General features: G+C 40.8%; 1 protein-coding gene across 2 annotated transcripts in view; it reads right to left on the bottom strand.

Annotated features, from left to right (window-relative positions):
• CSNK2A1 (casein kinase 2 alpha 1) overlaps positions 1–19,645 on the bottom strand; it is a 55,753-nt gene continuing 36,108 nt past the window's right edge. For both annotated transcript variants that reach the window (XM_024742942.1, XM_024742943.1), the window contains 10 exons: positions 18,220–18,321; positions 17,655–17,705; positions 15,540–15,599; positions 14,026–14,109; positions 9,410–9,520; positions 8,396–8,497; positions 6,791–6,891; positions 5,812–5,960; positions 4,699–4,785; positions 1–2,513 (listed from right to left, as the gene is read on the bottom strand). In XM_024742942.1, coding sequence (XP_024598710.1) covers positions 2,398–2,513; positions 4,699–4,785; positions 5,812–5,960; positions 6,791–6,891; positions 8,396–8,497; positions 9,410–9,520; positions 14,026–14,109; positions 15,540–15,599; positions 17,655–17,705; positions 18,220–18,321 — 963 coding nt within the window. In that variant the 3' untranslated portion in view covers positions 1–2,397. The remainder of the gene's footprint in view (positions 2,514–4,698; positions 4,786–5,811; positions 5,961–6,790; positions 6,892–8,395; positions 8,498–9,409; positions 9,521–14,025; positions 14,110–15,539; positions 15,600–17,654; positions 17,706–18,219; positions 18,322–19,645) is intronic.

Here is a 19,645-nt window from a genome sequence, read left to right as displayed (position 1 = left end):
GCTTCTGCAGTGACTTTTTAAGTAGCATTTTAAATACTTCTATTTCTTTTAAAAGGCTCTTGGGTGGCATTTCAGAGTCCTCTGCATTCACCTTACGTTTCTTGCAAGGTCTGATGCATGTTAGGAGGTCCAGCTGTTTGCAGCTCCCCACATCAGCCTCAGCTACACCTAGGTTCTCTGAGCTACAAGGGTGGGATGTGAAGTCTTGATTTACAGCCCTCCTCCCCACCTCAAAAGAAATAATTCATCAGTCATAAGTGTCCTGTTCAAATCACAATCCAGTGCAAACGTAATCTCAAACTGCATCTCTGGCACATCTGGTGCTTTGAGGTTCTGCACAAATTCAACATGGTAACCCCCACAGCATTCTAGGGCATAAAAGGGTCGAGAACAATAAATATCCACTGTAAGTGGCCACGAAGAAGAAGATCACCCTGCCACATAGAATGTTTTCCCTATGGTTGAGAAGCACTATAAAAGGAGGCTTTAGCTTCCTCTAAAGTTTACCATTATATTCACTAAAGCCACCACCTTTGATAAAGTTACTAGAGCTAAGATGGGTTACAAAGTTAGATAAGTTCATTAAATTCAACTCCTCAAACAATTGTTTATCTATGATGCCCAGGTGAGAAAGACTTGTGAATCTATAAAGGTAGGAGAATGGGGAACTAAGACTTCAGGCCTTAAAATATGTTGGAAGAATTTTTCCTAGTCCCCACAAGCAGCTACGGTAATGAAGCAACAGGAGAAAATACAGAGCTGATGGTTTTGCTATTGTGCTTAAAAAACTAGGCTTCCTCAGTGAAGCACCTGATAAACTTAGGTGGCTGGATTACAGTGGAAAATCCACTTTACACACACAAACACACAAAAACTGGCGACTTTTCCCATCCCCAATCCCTGCACTGCTGAGACACAAAATGAATTTATGGCAAAGGATCCTTAATCCCCAGAGACGCTTTGGCTTGTGGAGCTTTTTTAAGGCCTCTCTGCCTGCCCGGTACCATGGGTTGAACGAGGGTTGTATAAAAATGGGGGCCTTGGGAAGCCTCCACGGTACAGGGCTGCAGGCCCCTCAGATGTGAACGTGAGCCACCCACCCAGCGAGACCTTTACACAGGGAACTTAAATCTAACCTTGATAAATAAAACCAAACGTTTATTTACACCAAAGAATTCCAACACTGGATCTTTCACATATGAAGGACAAAGTATTATATATATACACACAGCAAGGGGTGGCAGGGCTGTAACAAGAGAGTTTAGTTTTCCCACAATTACAGGTCTACCATTTCAGTTTCACTGGAGATAGTGGCTCTGCTCCTACCTCTCAGGTACATTTACAAGACTGAGGGGCAGGTCTTCTCAATGGATGGCATGTGAGGGAAGGGGAAGGTAGGAGGAAAAAGTAGAAAGCTTAAAATAAAATGCAGTGGCCACATCTCTCACTAGCTCTTCAAGAGTTACTAGCATGAAACCAACATAGACAATGTTTTTTTCTTTTGTAAAAAGCAATAATTATACCCAGTAACTAACTGAATTCAAAAGGGCCAAGTCAAAGAAAACTGAAAAAGACTTTGCCTTCCCCCTCCTACCAGCTATAGAGCATGTTGGGAGATGAAAGGGGAAGAGGACCAAGGTTAAGGAGCCTGGGAGGGACTGTATTAAAGTTTTAAACTGAACTGAAACTAAATTATAAGTGAGTTGGATTTAGGTTAGGTCAGTAAGACATGATTCATACTGAACAGACGTTTTCAGGACCTGTCTGCACTTTGGGTAGATTTTCAGCATCTCAGTGTAACTAAGACGTATTTCCACTAGACTCACCAGTATAACCCCACTGAAGCACTTCTGGAGTAAAGTGATATAAGTGACTAGCGGTACACTGCTCTTATAGGTTGGGTCCTTCCTTCCTCCTTCCTTCCCACCTCCCTTCAAGAAGCTACATTTTTGTAATCTCTGGAGGAGAGCATGAAATACAAACCCCTCAAAGTGTGGGATGGTAGGGGAGCAATGGTGGGCATGGGAAGAAATCTCCACCCAAACGCAGCAGCCAGAATTGAGGCTGGTTTATCTTTGTTCTTTAGTGACGAGGAACTGAATTTGGAAGGGGAGAAAAAAATTTGTCCGTGAAATATTCCACCTGCAGATAATTTTTCAGGGAATCCCCTGAGTTATGAAAAGTTCGAGTAAAAAAAAAAAAAGAAAGAAAAAAAAGAAAATCAGCCTATTATAATTTTTTTTTTTTTTTATGACTGAACTACTATAAATCCACAAGCAACGGTTCAGACACGGTGCTTCTGAAGTATTTCACCCCTCCCCGCCAGGCGCAAGCTGCATCAAGGGAGTAAGTGGACTCCCCAACCTCTGCTCAGGCATCAGGAGACAGAAGGGGCCATTACTGCTGAGCGCCAGCGGCAGCTGGAACAGGCATCCCGAGGGGGTTGGCAGCAGCAATCACTGGTGAGCCTGCCAGAGGTCCAAGGGGTGAAGGGGTTGGCACTGAAGAAATCCCTGAAAGACAACAGCTGACAGTGAGCTAGAGACACCATGGAAATTTTAGTCACCAGTTTTTCAGAGCACCTATCGCAAAAGTGACACAAATTCTCATTTTATTAAAGGCCTCTCCTTAGACTTTTACAAAGTAAATCTAATTTCAAATTAAATCTTCACAAATTAAAATGACAAGCTCCAATAAATTTAGTAGACAGGTAAAGAAATCTAAGTTTGGAGAGTTTAAGCGGTTTGTCCAAGGTGCATGGCTAGCAAGTGGCATCTATGCTTGGATTCCAACCCAAGCCTGTCTAGGGCAGCATGTCCAACCAAACTTTATGCCCTGTAATCTGTACTAACGTGATGGCCACTAGCCATATGTGACTACTGAGCACTTGCAATGTGGCTAGTGTAGCTAAGCAACTGATTTTAAAATTTTATTTGATTTCAGTTAATATAAATAGCCACATGTGGCTAGTCACTGTGAACTGAACAGTAGAAGGCTGGAGTCAAAGTTCATGCTCATGACCACATTCCCTTGTTAGCCAGCATTTTCAGTGCAGAAAGGATCATTTCTCATCTGTAAGCTGAAATAGTGTTTTAGGATTTACTTCCATTTAGTTTCTTCCACCCATGATCAGATTACCTGTTAGACTGCCCTCAATCAGCTAGTTCTTCACATTTTCAAAATGTTGTATATTTTCTGAATAGCTAATACAGTTACATGCCTTAAAAATAGCTGAAAAGAGTATACAGTGAGAACTCTCCCTTGCCCTGTCACTTGGCCAACTTACGGCACCACTTTTGGGGTGTATCCTTCCAGAAATATTTTATGCATATACTTAAATATAATTTTATAAAAATATGCATATAAGAATCACATATAAGAATGTGATTATATATTCTTGCCCATTCCTGGTCTTGGACATGGTCCTGATCTTGCTTTGTTCATTTCACATTACTACTTTGGAGTTGAAACTAGACAAGAACACGAAACACTCATTCTTTTCTCTAGCCATATAGCATTCCACTGAATGGATGCCCTGTAATTCATTTTATCAGTTCCCTACTCTACACGGAGCTGTTTTTAATGTTCTTTGATTACAGATAAGGCTAGAATGAGTAACCTTGGACATATATCATTTTGCACGTTGGCATGATACACCCAGAGGATAAACTCTAGAAGGCAGCTAGTTCTTTAAAAAAAGAATTCAGGTAACAGCAATTCTTTGAGGGTGTCTAAGTACCCTCACGATCACGAGTATATCCATGTGGACGCTGCCTACATATATAATTCTTAGGGGACAGGCCTATGGCTTCTTTTCGGTAACTGTCGTTTCTTCTGGGTAAAAACTCACTCTAAATCATAATGACTCAACAACATTAAAGATAATTTCATATAAACCATTATAATTTACTAGGTACACTGTAGTTGCTCTGGAAAAACTCAGAGAACCATTCTTTTTTAAATTAATTTATTTTATTTTTGGCTGTGTTGGGTCTTTGTTGCTGCGCGCGGCCTTTTCTCTAGTTGCAGCAAGTGGAGGCTACTCTTCGTTGCGGTGCGCGGGCTTCTCGTTGCAATGGCTTCTCTTGTTGCGAAGCACGGACTCTAGGCGCACAGGCTTCAGTAGTTGTGGCTCGCGGGCTCTAGAGTGCAGGCTCAGTAGTTGTGGCACACGGGCTTAGTTGCTCTACAGCATGTGGGATCTTCCTGGACCAGGGCTTGAACCCATGTCCTCTGCATTGGCAGGCAGATTCTTAGCCACTGCGCCACCAGGGAAGCCCGAGAACCATTCTTATACGCATATATACCCATGTACAAACCCCATCTCTACTCTCCCTCATTTTCTTAATCTTGTTCCTGAGGACAGCATCACCTACTGTCACTCTAACCTGTGAGATGAAAGGATCTCTTTACTCCTCATGGCTTGTTGAGACTTTCAAGTCCCAAATAATTTTTGTGATTCTGGCCTAGAAGAGACTGTTGATACTCTTACTCAAGGCAGGGCCATTAAGGTATACCAGGTTTCAAAAGCATCCTGAAACCTGGTGGGGAGAGCCATACAGGTCAGTATGTCAATAAGGTAATCATTATAGAGAAGAGGGAGGGCCACAGAAATCAGGTCACAAAGAGGGAGCAAAATTAAGAATGATAACTGACTTCTATCTTTTCTTAAAAAAATAAATTTACCAATGAACTGACCTGACATCATATTGGCGCTGCTGACAGGCGTACTGCCCCCTGGCATGCTAGATGAGCCCATTCGAGCCTGGTCCTTCACAACAGTGTCTAGAAAAGAGACAAAAAGGTTAGATTCTATTATGCTTGAAGGATTAAACTAATGGGCTGGGGCCTTAAAGCTGTCATCCTCATTCTTTACATTTTATTTGTATTCCATATTATTCCCTTAGTAATAGAATTAAGGTGTCAACTGCCTTCACTATGAATTGAACAAGTAATACAAAATAAAACTATCTTTCCTGTCAAACTGTGGTAAAGGCCAACTACTAAACTAAATAGTAGGAAAAGGAGGTAATTATCCATAGTAGAGCTAATTTAAAACAAAACCAATCCTGTTAGAATTTGATGACATAATACAATTTACCCTTACCCAAACAGAAATATATTATCAGAGTGAATTGGTTTTACTGCGGTTTACAGCTTGGTGCCAAACAGGCCAAAACTACAGCCTTGTGCAAATTAGTGCTATGACCACAGACTTCACTCTACATCTCCATCAGCCTTTCAGTCTGCTTTAGGTACAGGAGACTGAGCAAGAGTGTAATTGATTCACTAAAATACCACCCAACCACTCCCCAGGGAACAACCCAACACAGTGAGGATGGGGTGCAGCTAAGTGGCATTTTCACTCATGACAACAGTTAGCTATACTCACAAACCTAGGTCAAGGTGTTCATACAATAAGGTTTTCAAGCCTTTTTGGCTCTCTCCAACAAATGATTAACAAGAGACGGGACAGATATAGGGCTGTATGTTCTAATCCAACCACTCCAGACTAGCCACTGAGAAGTGTCACCCACACAGTAAGAAAAGCAATTTATTTAGGAGTGATCATAAGTCAGGTACTCTGTTAGATAAGAATCCTCTCAACAATCATGGTCCCCACTGAAGAAACCAAGGCTCACTGTGGGTGAAGTAACCTTGCAGCAAGCTAAGTACAGGAGGTTGGAATTCCAATTCTGTTCTGTAGGGCTCTGGGCCCAGGGCTTTCTTCACAGCATATATTCTCCCCTGCCTGGTACAATCTACTGGGCAGGCCTGCACAGGCTCTGTGGACTGAACAGCTGGACTCACAGAAATAGGGGTGCTCCATGGCCTCTCTTGCGGTGAGCCGTGACTGGTGGTCGTACCGCAGCAGCTTGTCCAGGAAATCCAAGGCCTCAGGGCTGACAAGGTGCTGGTTTTCACTGTGGACAAAGCGTTCCCATCGCTTACGGGAATGTCTGCAGAGCCAAAAGGGGGAATGAGAAATGGACCAAGGGGCAGAGAAGCCCAACATTTCACTCCTACATTTTCCTTAGTGGCTAGGATTCCAGCCAATCACAAGAGAAATAAAAACTCAAGAGACTAGTCTTATACCGCTCTGCCACTGCAGAGACAACAAAGCTAATTGGAGAGACTGGAAATAGCAGTGTTGCAGAAAAGAGAAATCTGGGTCCCCACAATTTTATGAAACATAATTCAGGTTACTTTACAGGACTGAATGCTCCTGCACAGCAAGGAGGGCCAGGTGGCTGGGCTAACCAGGCCTCCCTCCCCATCCCCCACACTCCCTTTCCTGGCATCTCTGCCACTTGGCCAGGAAAAGCCTTTGTATCAAGAAAGTCCACCTCTTCCTGTTAAGTGGTGAATGAGTTAGTGTTGTGTCTAGTCACTGTTTTTAGAGTCTGTTGTCTGCACATCAGTCTTGAAGCATGTACTTATTCTATGACTATTTCTTTCTCTTAGAGACAATTCTGTCATTTAGAGAAGCAAGTTGAACCAGGAGATTTTGATTTCTGACTCAACTGTAACCCTTCTACTAGACTCTACATAGTCAGGAATCTTCTGACTACAACCTCCACACTCAGAATCCTGTAAGTGAATCTGGGGAAATGGCCATTCAATCCAATGCTTTTATCACAGGCCTGCCTATGCAGCATTCTGTAGCAGTGGACCAGAGATACCTCAGCAGTGTTGGCAAAGAGAACATAACTATTCTGGGGATCCAAAGTACCAGTTTACACCCAAACTGCTTAAGGCACAGATGCACAGATTTTATTTTGTGACTTACCTGCCCAAGATATCGTTAAAACGTGGATCTAATTCAATGTTGTATTTGTCAATATAGTCATATAAATCTTCTGTCCCCAGAACCTTGGCTATCCTCACCAACTAGGATTGAAGAAGACAAAACCCACACCAAAAGCATATTACATGATTAAATCAACAATTAACCATGACTGAATTAACAGAACGGATCATCATGGCTACAGGTATGAATGTTACAACCAATTTACTTCAAATTTTTTTGCACAACATGAATGGATTTCCACATAACGTTCCCTAAATTATTACTGATGTGAATGTATCAAACAGAAAAAGCAAACCACTTTATAACCTGCTTCCTTCCTTCTGGTGAAGTCTTATTTTTTTCCCCCTTACAACCCAGCTGAAGATGTTACTTCCTTTGGGAAGCTCCCCCCCAACCCCATATACTCAGACCACTCATTCCCATTACAACTGTCTTTTGTATCTTGTCTACACTTCTACTCTGACATTTACTACTGTAACTTACTTTCTTATATGTTTGGTTCCCTTGCTAGACAGACTATGAAGGACTTTTGAGATGAGGGGCTATTCTTTCTTTTTGTCTATATTCCTCAATTCTGCATGGCACCTGATAAAGAGTTGCTGATTTTAACCGAATTCACATGGTATTCTTCGACTCATATGAAAAATGGTCATCATATGTATATAAGATTCTCGAAATGATAAAATTGCAGAAATGGAGATTACAACAGAGAAGCATGAAAGAGAGGGAGGGGAACTTGGTGCGACTATAAAAGGGCAAATGAAGGATCCTTGAGGTGACAGAGATGTTCTGTACCTTGGTTATATTGATATCAACATCCTGGTTGTGATACTGTACATAGTTTTGCAAAAAGTTATGTTAGGGGGAAACTGGATAAAAGGCACACCATATTTCTGTGTATTAATTCTTACAACTTCACATGAATTTACATTACCTCAAAATAAAGTTTAATTTAAAAAAAAAGTCACTGTGCTCAAACAAGGCAACAGTACCTTCCACAAGGCCCTAGAATCATTCCAGGTTCCCTTGAATGAAATGGCCCCTTGATCTACAAGGGGAAGTGCAGCTAGTATAAAAAATACCATCTATATTTCTACTGACATACATCGACTCAATCTGTATGACGAGACAAAAGGATCACAGAAATACCACATATAAACCAACATGTTGGAGAAAACATTCCTAACCCTAATAAAAGCTCACATTAGGAGATTCTAAGGTAATATCCTATATTTTAAACTATTATTCTTTGAATTGTAAAATATTTCCTAAAACATGTATATACAAGTATATCTCACAATTAAACAAGCAATGCAAAGGAAAAACTCTAATTTCAAAAGCTAAACCAATAGTTCCCAAGACACCAATCTGAGGATCAATGTCAGGTTGGCTGACAAGCGAATATTTGAAAATTATTCTAGGGTTCCACTCTCAGATTCTAACTTATTAATTTAATAGCTCTCAGGTGGGGGGGGCCAGGCATCTGTATTTTAGCAAGATCCACTGCAGTTTCTAATGGGTAAGCAGATCTGGCCGTCACTTGGTAAGACCAGTAAATTTCCTAATAGGAACAACATATATCACCTGATCATAATTGTCATGTCCATGGAAAAATGGCTCCTTCCGGAAGATCATACTTGCCAGCATACAACCCAAGCTCCACATATCCAAACTATAATCATACATCTGCATTAAAGAAAATGTCGTCATCACACACGAAATGACAAGAGTGAATCCTGTCACTTCAAATTTTTTTAGAAAAGCTTTTTATTAAAAACAAACCACTCCACTGACTTAAAGTCCAAATACCAAAAACATGTTTTTCTTCTATGCATTCCCACCCATGCTCCCCCACCCTCTCATTTTAAATCTGTACATACTATTTTGAATTACTTTCTTCACTTACATAAGAACAACCCAATTGTCAGCCTATGGAAACCTTCTAACGTGTATCATTTTTTTATTGCATGAATGCTTCAGAATTTAATCTTTAACTTCTCCTACAACAGGATAGTGTTCTGTTTTTCACCATTATAAATAATGTTGTAAAGAATATTTTTATGTATAAAATGTTTTTTGAACTCAGGGTTATATCCTCAAGACCCCAGAAAAGGAATTTCTAGGACAGAGTCTGAATTTTTTAAGGTATCTGATAACACCTGGGAGGACTGGGGCAGGAAAGGTATTCCCAAGGATTTTGTTTCCGTGAGAAGAGTGCTTTCTTTTCTTTTTTGGTAGAGGGAAGGTCTTTATATCTAGATATAATTTAAGAAGGGAACATTTTTTTCAGTTTACTTTTAAGGTTGGTTAAATCTAGCTTACAATTCTCAAACTAGCTGTGTAATTTCTGATTAGAAAAAGTGTCTTTCTCTTCAGTTAGGATCAAACGCAGATCTATTCATATTCTACTGACATTATGACAACACAAACATAAGTTGTGGCAGATGAACTGAAGTGATTCATATTTTACATTCATATAAAAGGGACAGCCATGGATGTGCATAAATGGCCTACTCAAAAGTGCAAAATGACATTTTTTGCAAATTATGTGCAAAATAAACACAAGGACCAAAATTTTATCTGCCCTCCTCTTCTCACCTGATAGTCTACAAGTAGCTCAGGACCTTTGAAATATCGGGAAGCAACTCGGACGTTATATTCTTGGCCAGGATGGTAAAACTCAGCCAAACCCCAGTCTATTAGCCGTAGCTGAAATAAAAAGATAATAAATAATGAGCGACTTTATCTTTTAAGTTACCCCTCACACTGCCATTAGAAGTACTCTTTTTATTTGGCTGCGCTGTGCAGCTTGTGGGATTTTAGTTCCCTGACCAGGGATTAAACCCGGGCCCTTGGCAGCAAGAGCTCAGAGTCCTAACCACTGGACCACCAGGGAATTCCCTAGAGTAATCTTTTTAAAAATAACAGCCATGTCACTCTCTATTGAAACCCCTTCAGTGACCACCTATTGCATTTAGGATGAAAATAAAACTTCTTAGCTTGACATACAGGGTTCTCTCCAGGATCTAATTCCTTTGCTCTAGTGAGACTTACAGTTCCTGAAAAATACAATCTCATTCTGTGCTTTTGCAAATTTTTTTTTTAGTGATTTTTTAAAAAACATCTTTATTGGAGTATAATTGCTTTACAATGGTGTGTTAGTTTCTGCTTTATAACAAAGTGAATCAGTTATACATATACATATGTCCCCATATCTCTTCCCTCTTGTGTCTCCCTCTCTGCCATTCCTCTAGGTGGTCACAAAGCACTGAGCTGATCTCCCTGTGCTATGTGGCTGCTTGCAAATTTCTTAAACTGCTCATCTGACTAGAATGTCTCCACTATTCAATATAGACTCCTACTGTGGTGAACATCTCATCTTTTGAGTTACTTAAGTTAGCTCCTTTAATGAAGTCTTTTCTAATTATGCAAATAGAAGCAACTATTGTCTTTGATATGCCCCCCTACCCAACCAACCTTAAAATTTCTTTAATAGAAGCTACAGCTCTTTACTGAATATTTGTTTGCTACCTTTTAAAAAAAGATGGACTGGGGACTTCCCTGGTGGCACAGTGGTTAAGAATCTGCCTGCCAATGCAGGGGACATGGGTTTGATCCCTGGCCTGGGAAGATCCCACATGCCGCAGAGCAACTAAGCCCGTGTGCCACAAGTACTGTGCCTGCACTCTAGAGCCCTCAAGCCACAACTACTGAGCCCGCATGCCACAACTACTGAAGCCCACGTGCCTAGAGCCCGTGCTCTGCAACAAGAGAGGTCACCGCAATGTGAAGCCCACACACCACAATGAAGAGTAGCCCCCGCTTGCCACAATTAGAGGAAGGCTGCGTGTAACAACAAAGACCCAACGCAGAGAAAAATAAATAAATAAATTTATTAAAGAAAAAAATTGAGTAAAGAAGAAAATGTTTTAAAAAAAAATAGGGACGGTAAGATCCTTGAGGGTAGGGACTGTTTTATTCACCTTTGCTAATGTTTAGAATTCAGTGTAATGCCCAGTACACAGGAGAAAACCTAAAAACATTTACTGAGTGAATGCAGTAAGAGAAAAGCCACACAAAACAGCTCTTACCAAAATGTATCCTGAAGGTGGAAACAGTAGTAGCAAGGACAAGAGGCAACCTTAGCAACTATACTCCAATTAAAAAAAAAAAAAAAAAAGGCAACCTTATTTGCCCTTTGTGTGCAAACCATGACCATGATTTGAAGTGTGAGCAGTAGGGTCTGAGTAATGCTTGACTGCTCCAGTACTGTCTCCAAAAGTTCACTGTTAATTAGGTTCAGTGTCTTCTTTTAGTAAACAAAGGGAAATATAACAAAAGGTATGAAAGAAAATATAACTTTTTTATCACTTTCTCTTCAACCTCTTAATATCAGTGCTCCAGAGCTGTCCCTGAGCTTCCTGTCTTATCAATAAGTATTCCCAGATGACCATTTCTGGTCTTGTGGCTTCACACACAGTATCTCTGCTTTTCCCACCTATACTCTCTAGCCCACACATATCACCAGCCATCTCTCTGTGATCACCTAACAGACATCTCAAAACTAAACCTCTGATAATTCCCTGCAAAACCTGTTTCTCCCAGATTCCTCCTCCTCTGTTACCTTCCATTTATCCTGTCATTCAGGTCAAAAACTTTTCACCCTGGACTCTTGTCTCCCTTTCACCCCAAGTCTAATCTGTCAACAAATCCTGTTGGCTCTACCATATTCTGACCATATCATCACATCCACTGCCATTGCTCCGGTCCATGCCATCACCAATCTCTGATTTATTGCAAGAGCTGCTTTTCTTAACTGGTCTACCTTTCACTTTTACCCTCAATTCTCCACACAGGAACCAGAATGATCCTTTTAAAAAGTATTTTTATTTAAAAATGATTATAAATTCATAGGAATTTGGAGATGTTCTGTGTACCCTTCACCAGTTCCCCTGATGGCAATATCTTACATAACTATAGTACAATATCAAAACCAGGAAACTGACAATTCAGAGACCTTTCTTTTTCAGCAGTTTTACATGCATAAGTGTGTATAGTACTACACAATTTTATCACATGTGCAGCTTCATATAGCTTACACCACAAGATAAAGGACATCACCACAGATGTCCTTTGTGTTATACCTTCCTCTCACTTTCTAACCCCTGGTAACCTCTCTGTTTTTTAACTATCGTTTTGAGAGTATTATAGAAATGGAACCATCAGTTTAACTTTTTGAGGCTGCTTTTTTTCACTCAGCATGAGACCCATCCAAGCTGTTACATTATCAACAGTTCTTACTAATCAGTAACAATACTACATAGTATAGATACACCAGAGTTTGATGAATCATTTATGCACTGAAGGTTTTTGTGTGGACCTAAGTCTTTGTTTCTCTGGGATAAATGTCACTGCTGGATTGTTTATAGCCTTTAAAGAAACTGACAAACTATAAAACAATAGTTTGACATTTTCCAAAATGAGTATGCCACTTGACATTCCCATCAGCAATGTATGAGAGATTGAGTTACCCTGCATCCTTGTCCGTATTTGGAACTGTCACTATTTTTTATTTTAGCTGTTCTAATAGATGTGTAGTGAACTTTTAAATACTCAAGTGAGAACTTACCAACCCTCTGCTCAAATCCTGCAAAACCCCTGTGTCTTCGGAGAAAAGGCCTGACAGTGATCTTCCAGGTTTTGCATGATCTGGTTCTATTTATCTCTCTGATCTCCTTTCCTTCCCCTCTTCCCCGTGTTCATTCTATCCCAGCTCTATCCCTGTGCTGTTCCAACATGCCAGGCACATTCTTGTCTCAGGGGTTTGCATCTGCTATATCCTCTTCCCGAGACTGCATGGTTGATTCCCTTCAAGCGTTCTCCAAAACGTCACCTTCCTAATGAAACCTTCTCCTTACCACCTTGTTTAAAACTGCAACACCCTCTGCCACTCCCTATTCCTGTTTTATTTTTTCTTCCACATCACTTTTTTTTTTTTTTTGCGGTACACGGGACTCTCACTGTTGTGGCCTCTCCCGTCGCGGAGCACAGGCTACGGACGCGCAGGCTCAGCGGCCACGGCTCACGGGCCCAGCCGTTCCACGGCATGTGGGATCTTCCCGGACCAGGGCACGAACCCGTGTCCCATGCATCGGCAGGCGGACTCTCAACCACTGTGCCACCAGGAAGCCCCTTCCACATCACTTTTAACTTTCTATCCTACCAGTCTCCCCCACATGTGAACTCCTATGGACAAGAATTTTTAATCTATTTTTGTCTCACACATATATCCCCAGCCTCCAGAACAATACCTATTACATAGTGTGTGCTTAAAAGAATACTAACTGAATGAACAAATCACCTATATCCCCAAAGCCTACAACAGAGAGCCATCACTGCATAAAAGGTGGGCTTGGGTCACCTTGAAAAACAGAAATGTCACACTGCAGCTTTCATTAAAAGTACTTGCAGAGCTCAGGGGCCTCATGATACTTGCTAATAAGCAGCAGCATCTTCTGAATATTTCATCCATTTCACAACTGTATACACTTAATTCTCACAATAACCTAGTGGCATGCAAGACAAATATTACTTGTATACCCACTGTATAGGTTAAAAAAAAAAAAGAGGCAGATGAGGAGAAAGGCATTTCCCAAGAGAGTAGTTTTTAAGACTAGAAACCAGGTTCCCTGCCAAAACTAATGTTTTACCCACTACACTAATCTGTTTTCTTTTTGATAGGAATATGAATGAATGAATAAAGTTTTAATCATTGTGATTTTTTAAAAAAATTTATTTTATTCTAGTTGATTGACAATGTTGTGTTGACTTCTGCTGTAAAGAAAAGGGATTCAGATATACATACATTCTTTTCCATTAGGGTTTATCACAGGATACTGAATGTAGTTCCCTGTGTTATAGAGTAGGACCCTGTTGTTTATCTATTCTAGAAACTCCCAGTCCATCCTTCCCCCACCCCCCTCCCCCTTGGCATCCACAGTTTGTTCTCTGTGTCTGTGAGTCTGTTTCACAGATAAGTTCATTAATGTCATATTGTAGATTCCACACTGATTTGTTCATTCATTCATTCATCAAATATTTATTAAGTGCCTAACAGGTACCACGGACTATGACAGATGCTAGGAATAAAATGTTGAAGACGGTTGTTAACTCCATCATGTTGATAAATAAGACTTGTCCATCTACCACTTTACCTTTCTGTGCTCATGATCAATCATGACATTATGGGGCTTTACATCTCTGTGCATAATCCCCATGCTGTGACAATAATCCAGGGCCTGTGGGAGGAACAGGTAAGAAAGGAAAGCGTTAGCTTGTACAAGAGTGATTTTTTAGTTAAAGTTCCTTACCTTTTCCTCCACAGTTTTCCTTCTAGCCTCACAACACTCCTGAGAGTCAAAGTAAGGACAATCACTTCCGCAGGTACTTTTTAGAGACTTGTGCAAACCCATGCATGGCCTCTAAACTTCAAATCCTGTTCTTGCACAGTTGTTTCAACATCCTTTTTGTTAAAAAGACTCAAAGCGTATACCAATTACATGACTTCCAATTTCTCCCCCTTACCCAAAGCCTGGATGATTTTCACAAACACGAGCCCCTCAAAAGAAGAAAACTGATCTATACTACAAACCTTGTATTCAAAGAACAGTAATTCTTTAGCAGCTAAGAGTATGCAGTAGAGGTCGGCAAACCACGGCCCATGGGCCAAATACGGCCTGCTGCTCGTTTCTGTGAATGCTTAATTGGAACATGCTACAACATCAGAGGTGAGTAGTGTGAGAAAGACCCTATGGCCCACAAAGCCAAAAATTTTACCATTTGTCCTTGTAAAGGAGTTTGCCAACTCCTGATTTATGACATCAAACCCAATTTGAAAACCATGTCCAATCTCAAACTAGTGAGTGGCATAACCTCTGGGGCTTGCTAATCCAGGCCCTCAAGTCAGCTGATGTCATTGGCCAAGTTCTTGTCCTTTCTGAAGGGCAACTTGGGTTCCTATGGTTCCCAGGATTAGGCAAACATATCCTTAACTTTCGGAAGTCCTGCTTGCCACAAGAACGCATGAGCCAATGGAAAGATCAAATATTTCTGCTGGCATAGTCTCTTCAGGGTACTTCTAAGGTTCAAATGCAGACTTTATGTCAATCCTCATTTAGTAAGACACTAGCCAACTCTTAGCAATCTTCTTATCTATAAAGCTGATCTTCTGACTACTGGAAGCAATATATTTGGTGATCCCACTTCAGGAATCAAAGTTCATTCTAAATCACCAATCTCTAAGCACAGATTTACATAATCTTTAGGACAATGGCCCTTTGAGGGCAGAGTTAAAGTTTACTGTTTTACTTGTTCAATTTTAAGTGAAATAAAGTACACCAGAAGCCATTACACCAGGAGTTTTTTTTTTACAAGTTTTGACAATTTAACTGTAACTTTTGTAAGAGCAAGATAGAGGTATTTGTTAAGGAGTCCCACCTCTTCTAAATACCGCTTTCAAAGCATTATAAATTATATTCTTACTAGACCCTTATTCCATAACCTTTACATCAGCATAAGAATTCTGATGCTACTAATTTATTAAAAATTTATATAAACAGACCCCCAAACCCCATATTTTACAAAGTTAACCCACTGGCTTTTCTAGGGTCATTTCGATTATTTAACAAAGGAGAGATCTAATGATATTTAGTATTCAAGGTTCTCTTACCTTCAGAATCTCATACATGTAAAATCGAATATCATAGTCTGTTAACGTCTGGTACAATTGCTGTTAAAGACAAATGCAACATTTGAGCCATGAAATAGTACTGAAAGGAAGGAAATTTCTCATCCTCATTTGTAGTAATTCAAATCAAGACTGGGCTCATTTACCACTGTTCTAAGATCTGTCTGTTCACCACTCTCTACTTCTCCAATATAAAACGAAAGAGACACTTTGGGTCTTTAACTCTATATATAAAAGTGAAGAATTACTTAAGTTCATATTGCTGAAGCTATAATCTACTTTTGGGAACATACCAATTACATATGGAACACGCACTGATATACATTTGTAGTTTTTCATTTACCTCCAGATCTTCTCATAAAACACGTGGGCAAACACATAGCCTCCTTAGTAGGGAATTAATTCCCCTTTGGCCTACAGTTACAGGCAATGCAGATCACCAGTGGGTATGCAGATGGATTGCTGTCAATCTGCTGAGCCAATTTAATAGAAGTGTCCCAATTTGAAAGTAAACTCTGAACATGTCATGAAAGTAAACTCTGAACATGTCATGTATCTTTTCCAGTTTCTAAAGAGTTTCGGACTTTAAAAAAATGTACATATCATTAAATGGTCAGTGGTGTCCTCTGACAACATTTTCCTTGAAATTATCATTCTGATTCTAAAACAATTCTTCTTCCTTTTTTCCTCCACTCAGCAAAAGAATTCACTCATTTATTGATACCTAACATTTCGTTTTTAAAAATTTATGTATTTATTTATTTTTGGCTGTATTGGGTCTTCATTGCTGTGCACGGGCTTTCTCTAGCTGCAGCAAGCAGGGGCTACTCGTTGCTGCAGTGCACGGGCTTCTCACTGCAGTGGCTTCTCTCATTGCAGAGCACAGGCTCTAAGCACGCGGGCTTCAGTAGTTGTGGCACACGGGCTCAGTAGTTGTGGCTTGCCGGCTCTAGAGCACAAGCTCAGTACTTGTGGCGTACAGGCTTAATTGCTCTGTGGCATGTGGGATCTTCCTGGACCAGGGCTCAAACCCGTGTCCCCTGCATTGGCAGGCGGATTCTTAACCACTGCACCACCAGGGAAGACCCATATACCTAATGATACTGGCCTGGTGCAAAGGCAAGTCAAATACCTTTACAAATTAAAACCCAAGAGAGTGCCTACATTCTTCTGTTGTGCTGGAGTTGAGAATTGTTGAAATTGGCCAGAAGTCAGAGTATCTGTTGCAGAGGTTTGCGCTTTACCAGAATTTACACTACCCTTCCCCATCCATCTCTTTTTAAGATCTAGAACCCAAAGATTCTGAGGAATCCTAAGGTATAAGCAAGCAGTCCTTGCTTTTATATATAGACAATACATTTCTTCTTGAACTTTGTCATTTTAAAGAGAAATGTCCTAAGGCCGGATCCTGACTAAACATGAGCTGTTGCTTTCATTAAGTATGACATCACCGGAAACTGTCAAACGAATGGTAAACTGTCAAATGGTGAGAAATAAAAGTACTGGTCATTAGAAAGAGCACTAAACAAATAAAAAGGCAAAATACCAAGATATAGAAGGTGAGCACTGTTTGTTTGTACAAGAGTATGTCTATATTTAAATTTAGCACTGTAAGGGGACTTCCCTGGTAGTCCAGTGGTAAAGAATCCGCCTTCCAATGCAGGGGACGTGGGTTCGATCCCTGTCAGGGAACTAAGATCCCACATGCCTCAGGGCAACTAAGCCCACATGCCGCAACTACTGAGCTTGCGTGCCTCAACGAGAGAGCCCACACGCCCTGGAACCCGTGCACCACAACTAAAGAGAAAACACGCACGCCACCAACTAGAGAAGTCCGTGTGCCTCAACGAAGATCCCGCGTGCCACAGCTAAGACACAATGCAGCCGAAAGGAAGGGAGGAAGGGAGGAAGGGAGGAAGGGAGGAGGGGAGGGAGGGAGGGAGGGAGGGAGGAAAGGAAAAAAAAATTAGCACTATAAGGATGAAAAGCTCTTTTTAAGTAAGTTAGAAGGAAGTTCTTCTAACAGTAACATCCCTGAAAGACTTTCTATGTGGTCTAAAAACCCAACAGCTTGAAATGGTTGGTTATACATTATACCTTGAAGTCTGTGTTGTTTACGTGTTCAAAAACCAAGGCGGGAGTTCGTGACTAGGGGAAAGAAAAAGAAAACACACATTAGTAATAGCCCTGGCAGCTTTAGTGGGCACAATGTTTGCGGACACTACGTGGTGAATTTGGCAGTCCTTGCCTCAGTAGTAGGAAACCCTCTATTGCTATAAGCCCTCCCCACTCTGATCATCACCACACTTAGGTCATATTGGGGATGGATTTCAAACAGAAGACATGGAGCTGAAGTCTCACCAGGCTCTAGGCAGCCCAACAATGCGCCCATCGCCCATCGGCATCGGACCTGAGTTTGCAAAATGGATTAACACATTTCAGTTTCCAGTGCTATCAGTCTCTTAGCCTAGAAGAATAAGAAATAGTCTGTGGGTGGAGATCTCTTTGAAAGAAAGACCCAAGCTAGTTAAGTGGTATAACTGATTAAGCACTTTTAAAGCAGGACTTAATGGTAGAGGGAGGAACAAACAGAGGCCAGTTGTGCTCAGGGTCAAACACCACCTCAGCTCTGGTGGGCCTTACTAGCACCTATTATACTCACCACAGGGTCTTTTACAATGTCTGCCAGTGTGATGATGTTGGGACTGCCTCGCAAATTCTCCAAAATCTTTATTTCACGCTTGATTTTCTTCTTCTTTACTGGCTGAAAGGGTAAAAGTACATCATTAAAAAAAATTATTTCAGGATATTTCAACAGGTAATGTAATACATGAATGGCTTACTTACGAGCTCCTTGAAGGAAGGAAATGTGTCAGAGTTATCTCTGAATCCCCCTTCTCCTAGCCCTGTGCCAGGTATTTTGCAGGTACTTAGCAAATACTGAATTGAAAGAAAAAAAGATTTCCACTCCAAAGACCAATATTCTGCAGAATTACCATTTAATTCCAATCATCAGTCCTAATGTGTTAACTTTTAAAAACTATACAAACTAGGAATGTAAATGTAATACTAAGATATATCTAGAAAAATCTTTTTATTAATTAGCATGAAGCATGGGGTTCTTTCCATTCCTTCCTCTAAGTCTTATAAACAAACACCCTACAGAAATGAAGGAGATCAGGACCAACAGCAAAGATGGCCACACCATCTTTTTTTTTTTTTTTTTTTCTTCGCTGTATGCGGGCCTCTTACTGCTGTGACCTCTCCCGTTGCGGAGCGCAGGCTCCGGACGCGCAGGCTCAGCAGCCATGGCTCACGGGCCCAGCTGCTCTGCGGCATGTGGGATCTTCCCGGACCAGGGCACGAACCCGGATCCCCTGCTTCGGCAGGCGGACTCTCAACCACTGCGCCACCAGAGAAGCCCGGCCACACCATCTTTGTGCAGTATAACCTTTTGGGTTAAATGTGTGCCTAATGTGAATCCTTCTTTCATTGCCTGCTAGCTGTGTGTCTATGGGCAAGTTATATAACCTCTCTAAACCTTTCATTACGGGTAAAACGATCAACAAGAGTACTTATCTCATAATATTATTCCAAGAATCAAATGAGGTACCTGAAAAGACCTCAGAATATGGCTGAGACATAACACATAATATCTGTCTAGCCTTATAACCAATATATCCTCCACATTCCTTTATCTTACCCATCATTTCCACATCACATCTGCTCTGGTACAGAAATCTTTCTTTTTTTTTTTGAGAAGGGCTTTGGTCCAAATGCACCTCCTCTACAAAACCTTCTTTCCAAACAGTCTAAAACAGTGCTGGTCCAAAAGAAATACAATGCAAGCCACATGTGTATTTTATTTTTTATTGTTTTGGCCACGCCTCACGGCTTGTGGGATCTTAGTTCCCACACCAGGGACTGAACCTAGGCTGTGGCAGTGAAAGTGCCGAGTCCTAACCACTGGACCGCCAGGGAATTCCCCACAGGTTTATTTAAAATGTTCTAGTACCCTCGTTTAAAAAATATAAAGAAACAGACAAAATTAATTTTTTTTTTTTTTTTTTTTTTTTTTAATACTGTAC

The sequence above is a fragment of the Neophocaena asiaeorientalis genome, unplaced genomic scaffold (genome assembly GCF_003031525.2).
Source record: "Neophocaena asiaeorientalis asiaeorientalis breed wild unplaced genomic scaffold, Neophocaena_asiaeorientalis_V1.1 scaffold82, whole genome shotgun sequence".
Classification (NCBI taxonomy): domain Eukaryota; kingdom Metazoa; phylum Chordata; class Mammalia; order Artiodactyla; family Phocoenidae; genus Neophocaena; species Neophocaena asiaeorientalis.
This window is presented reverse-complemented; position numbering and strand designations above follow the sequence as displayed.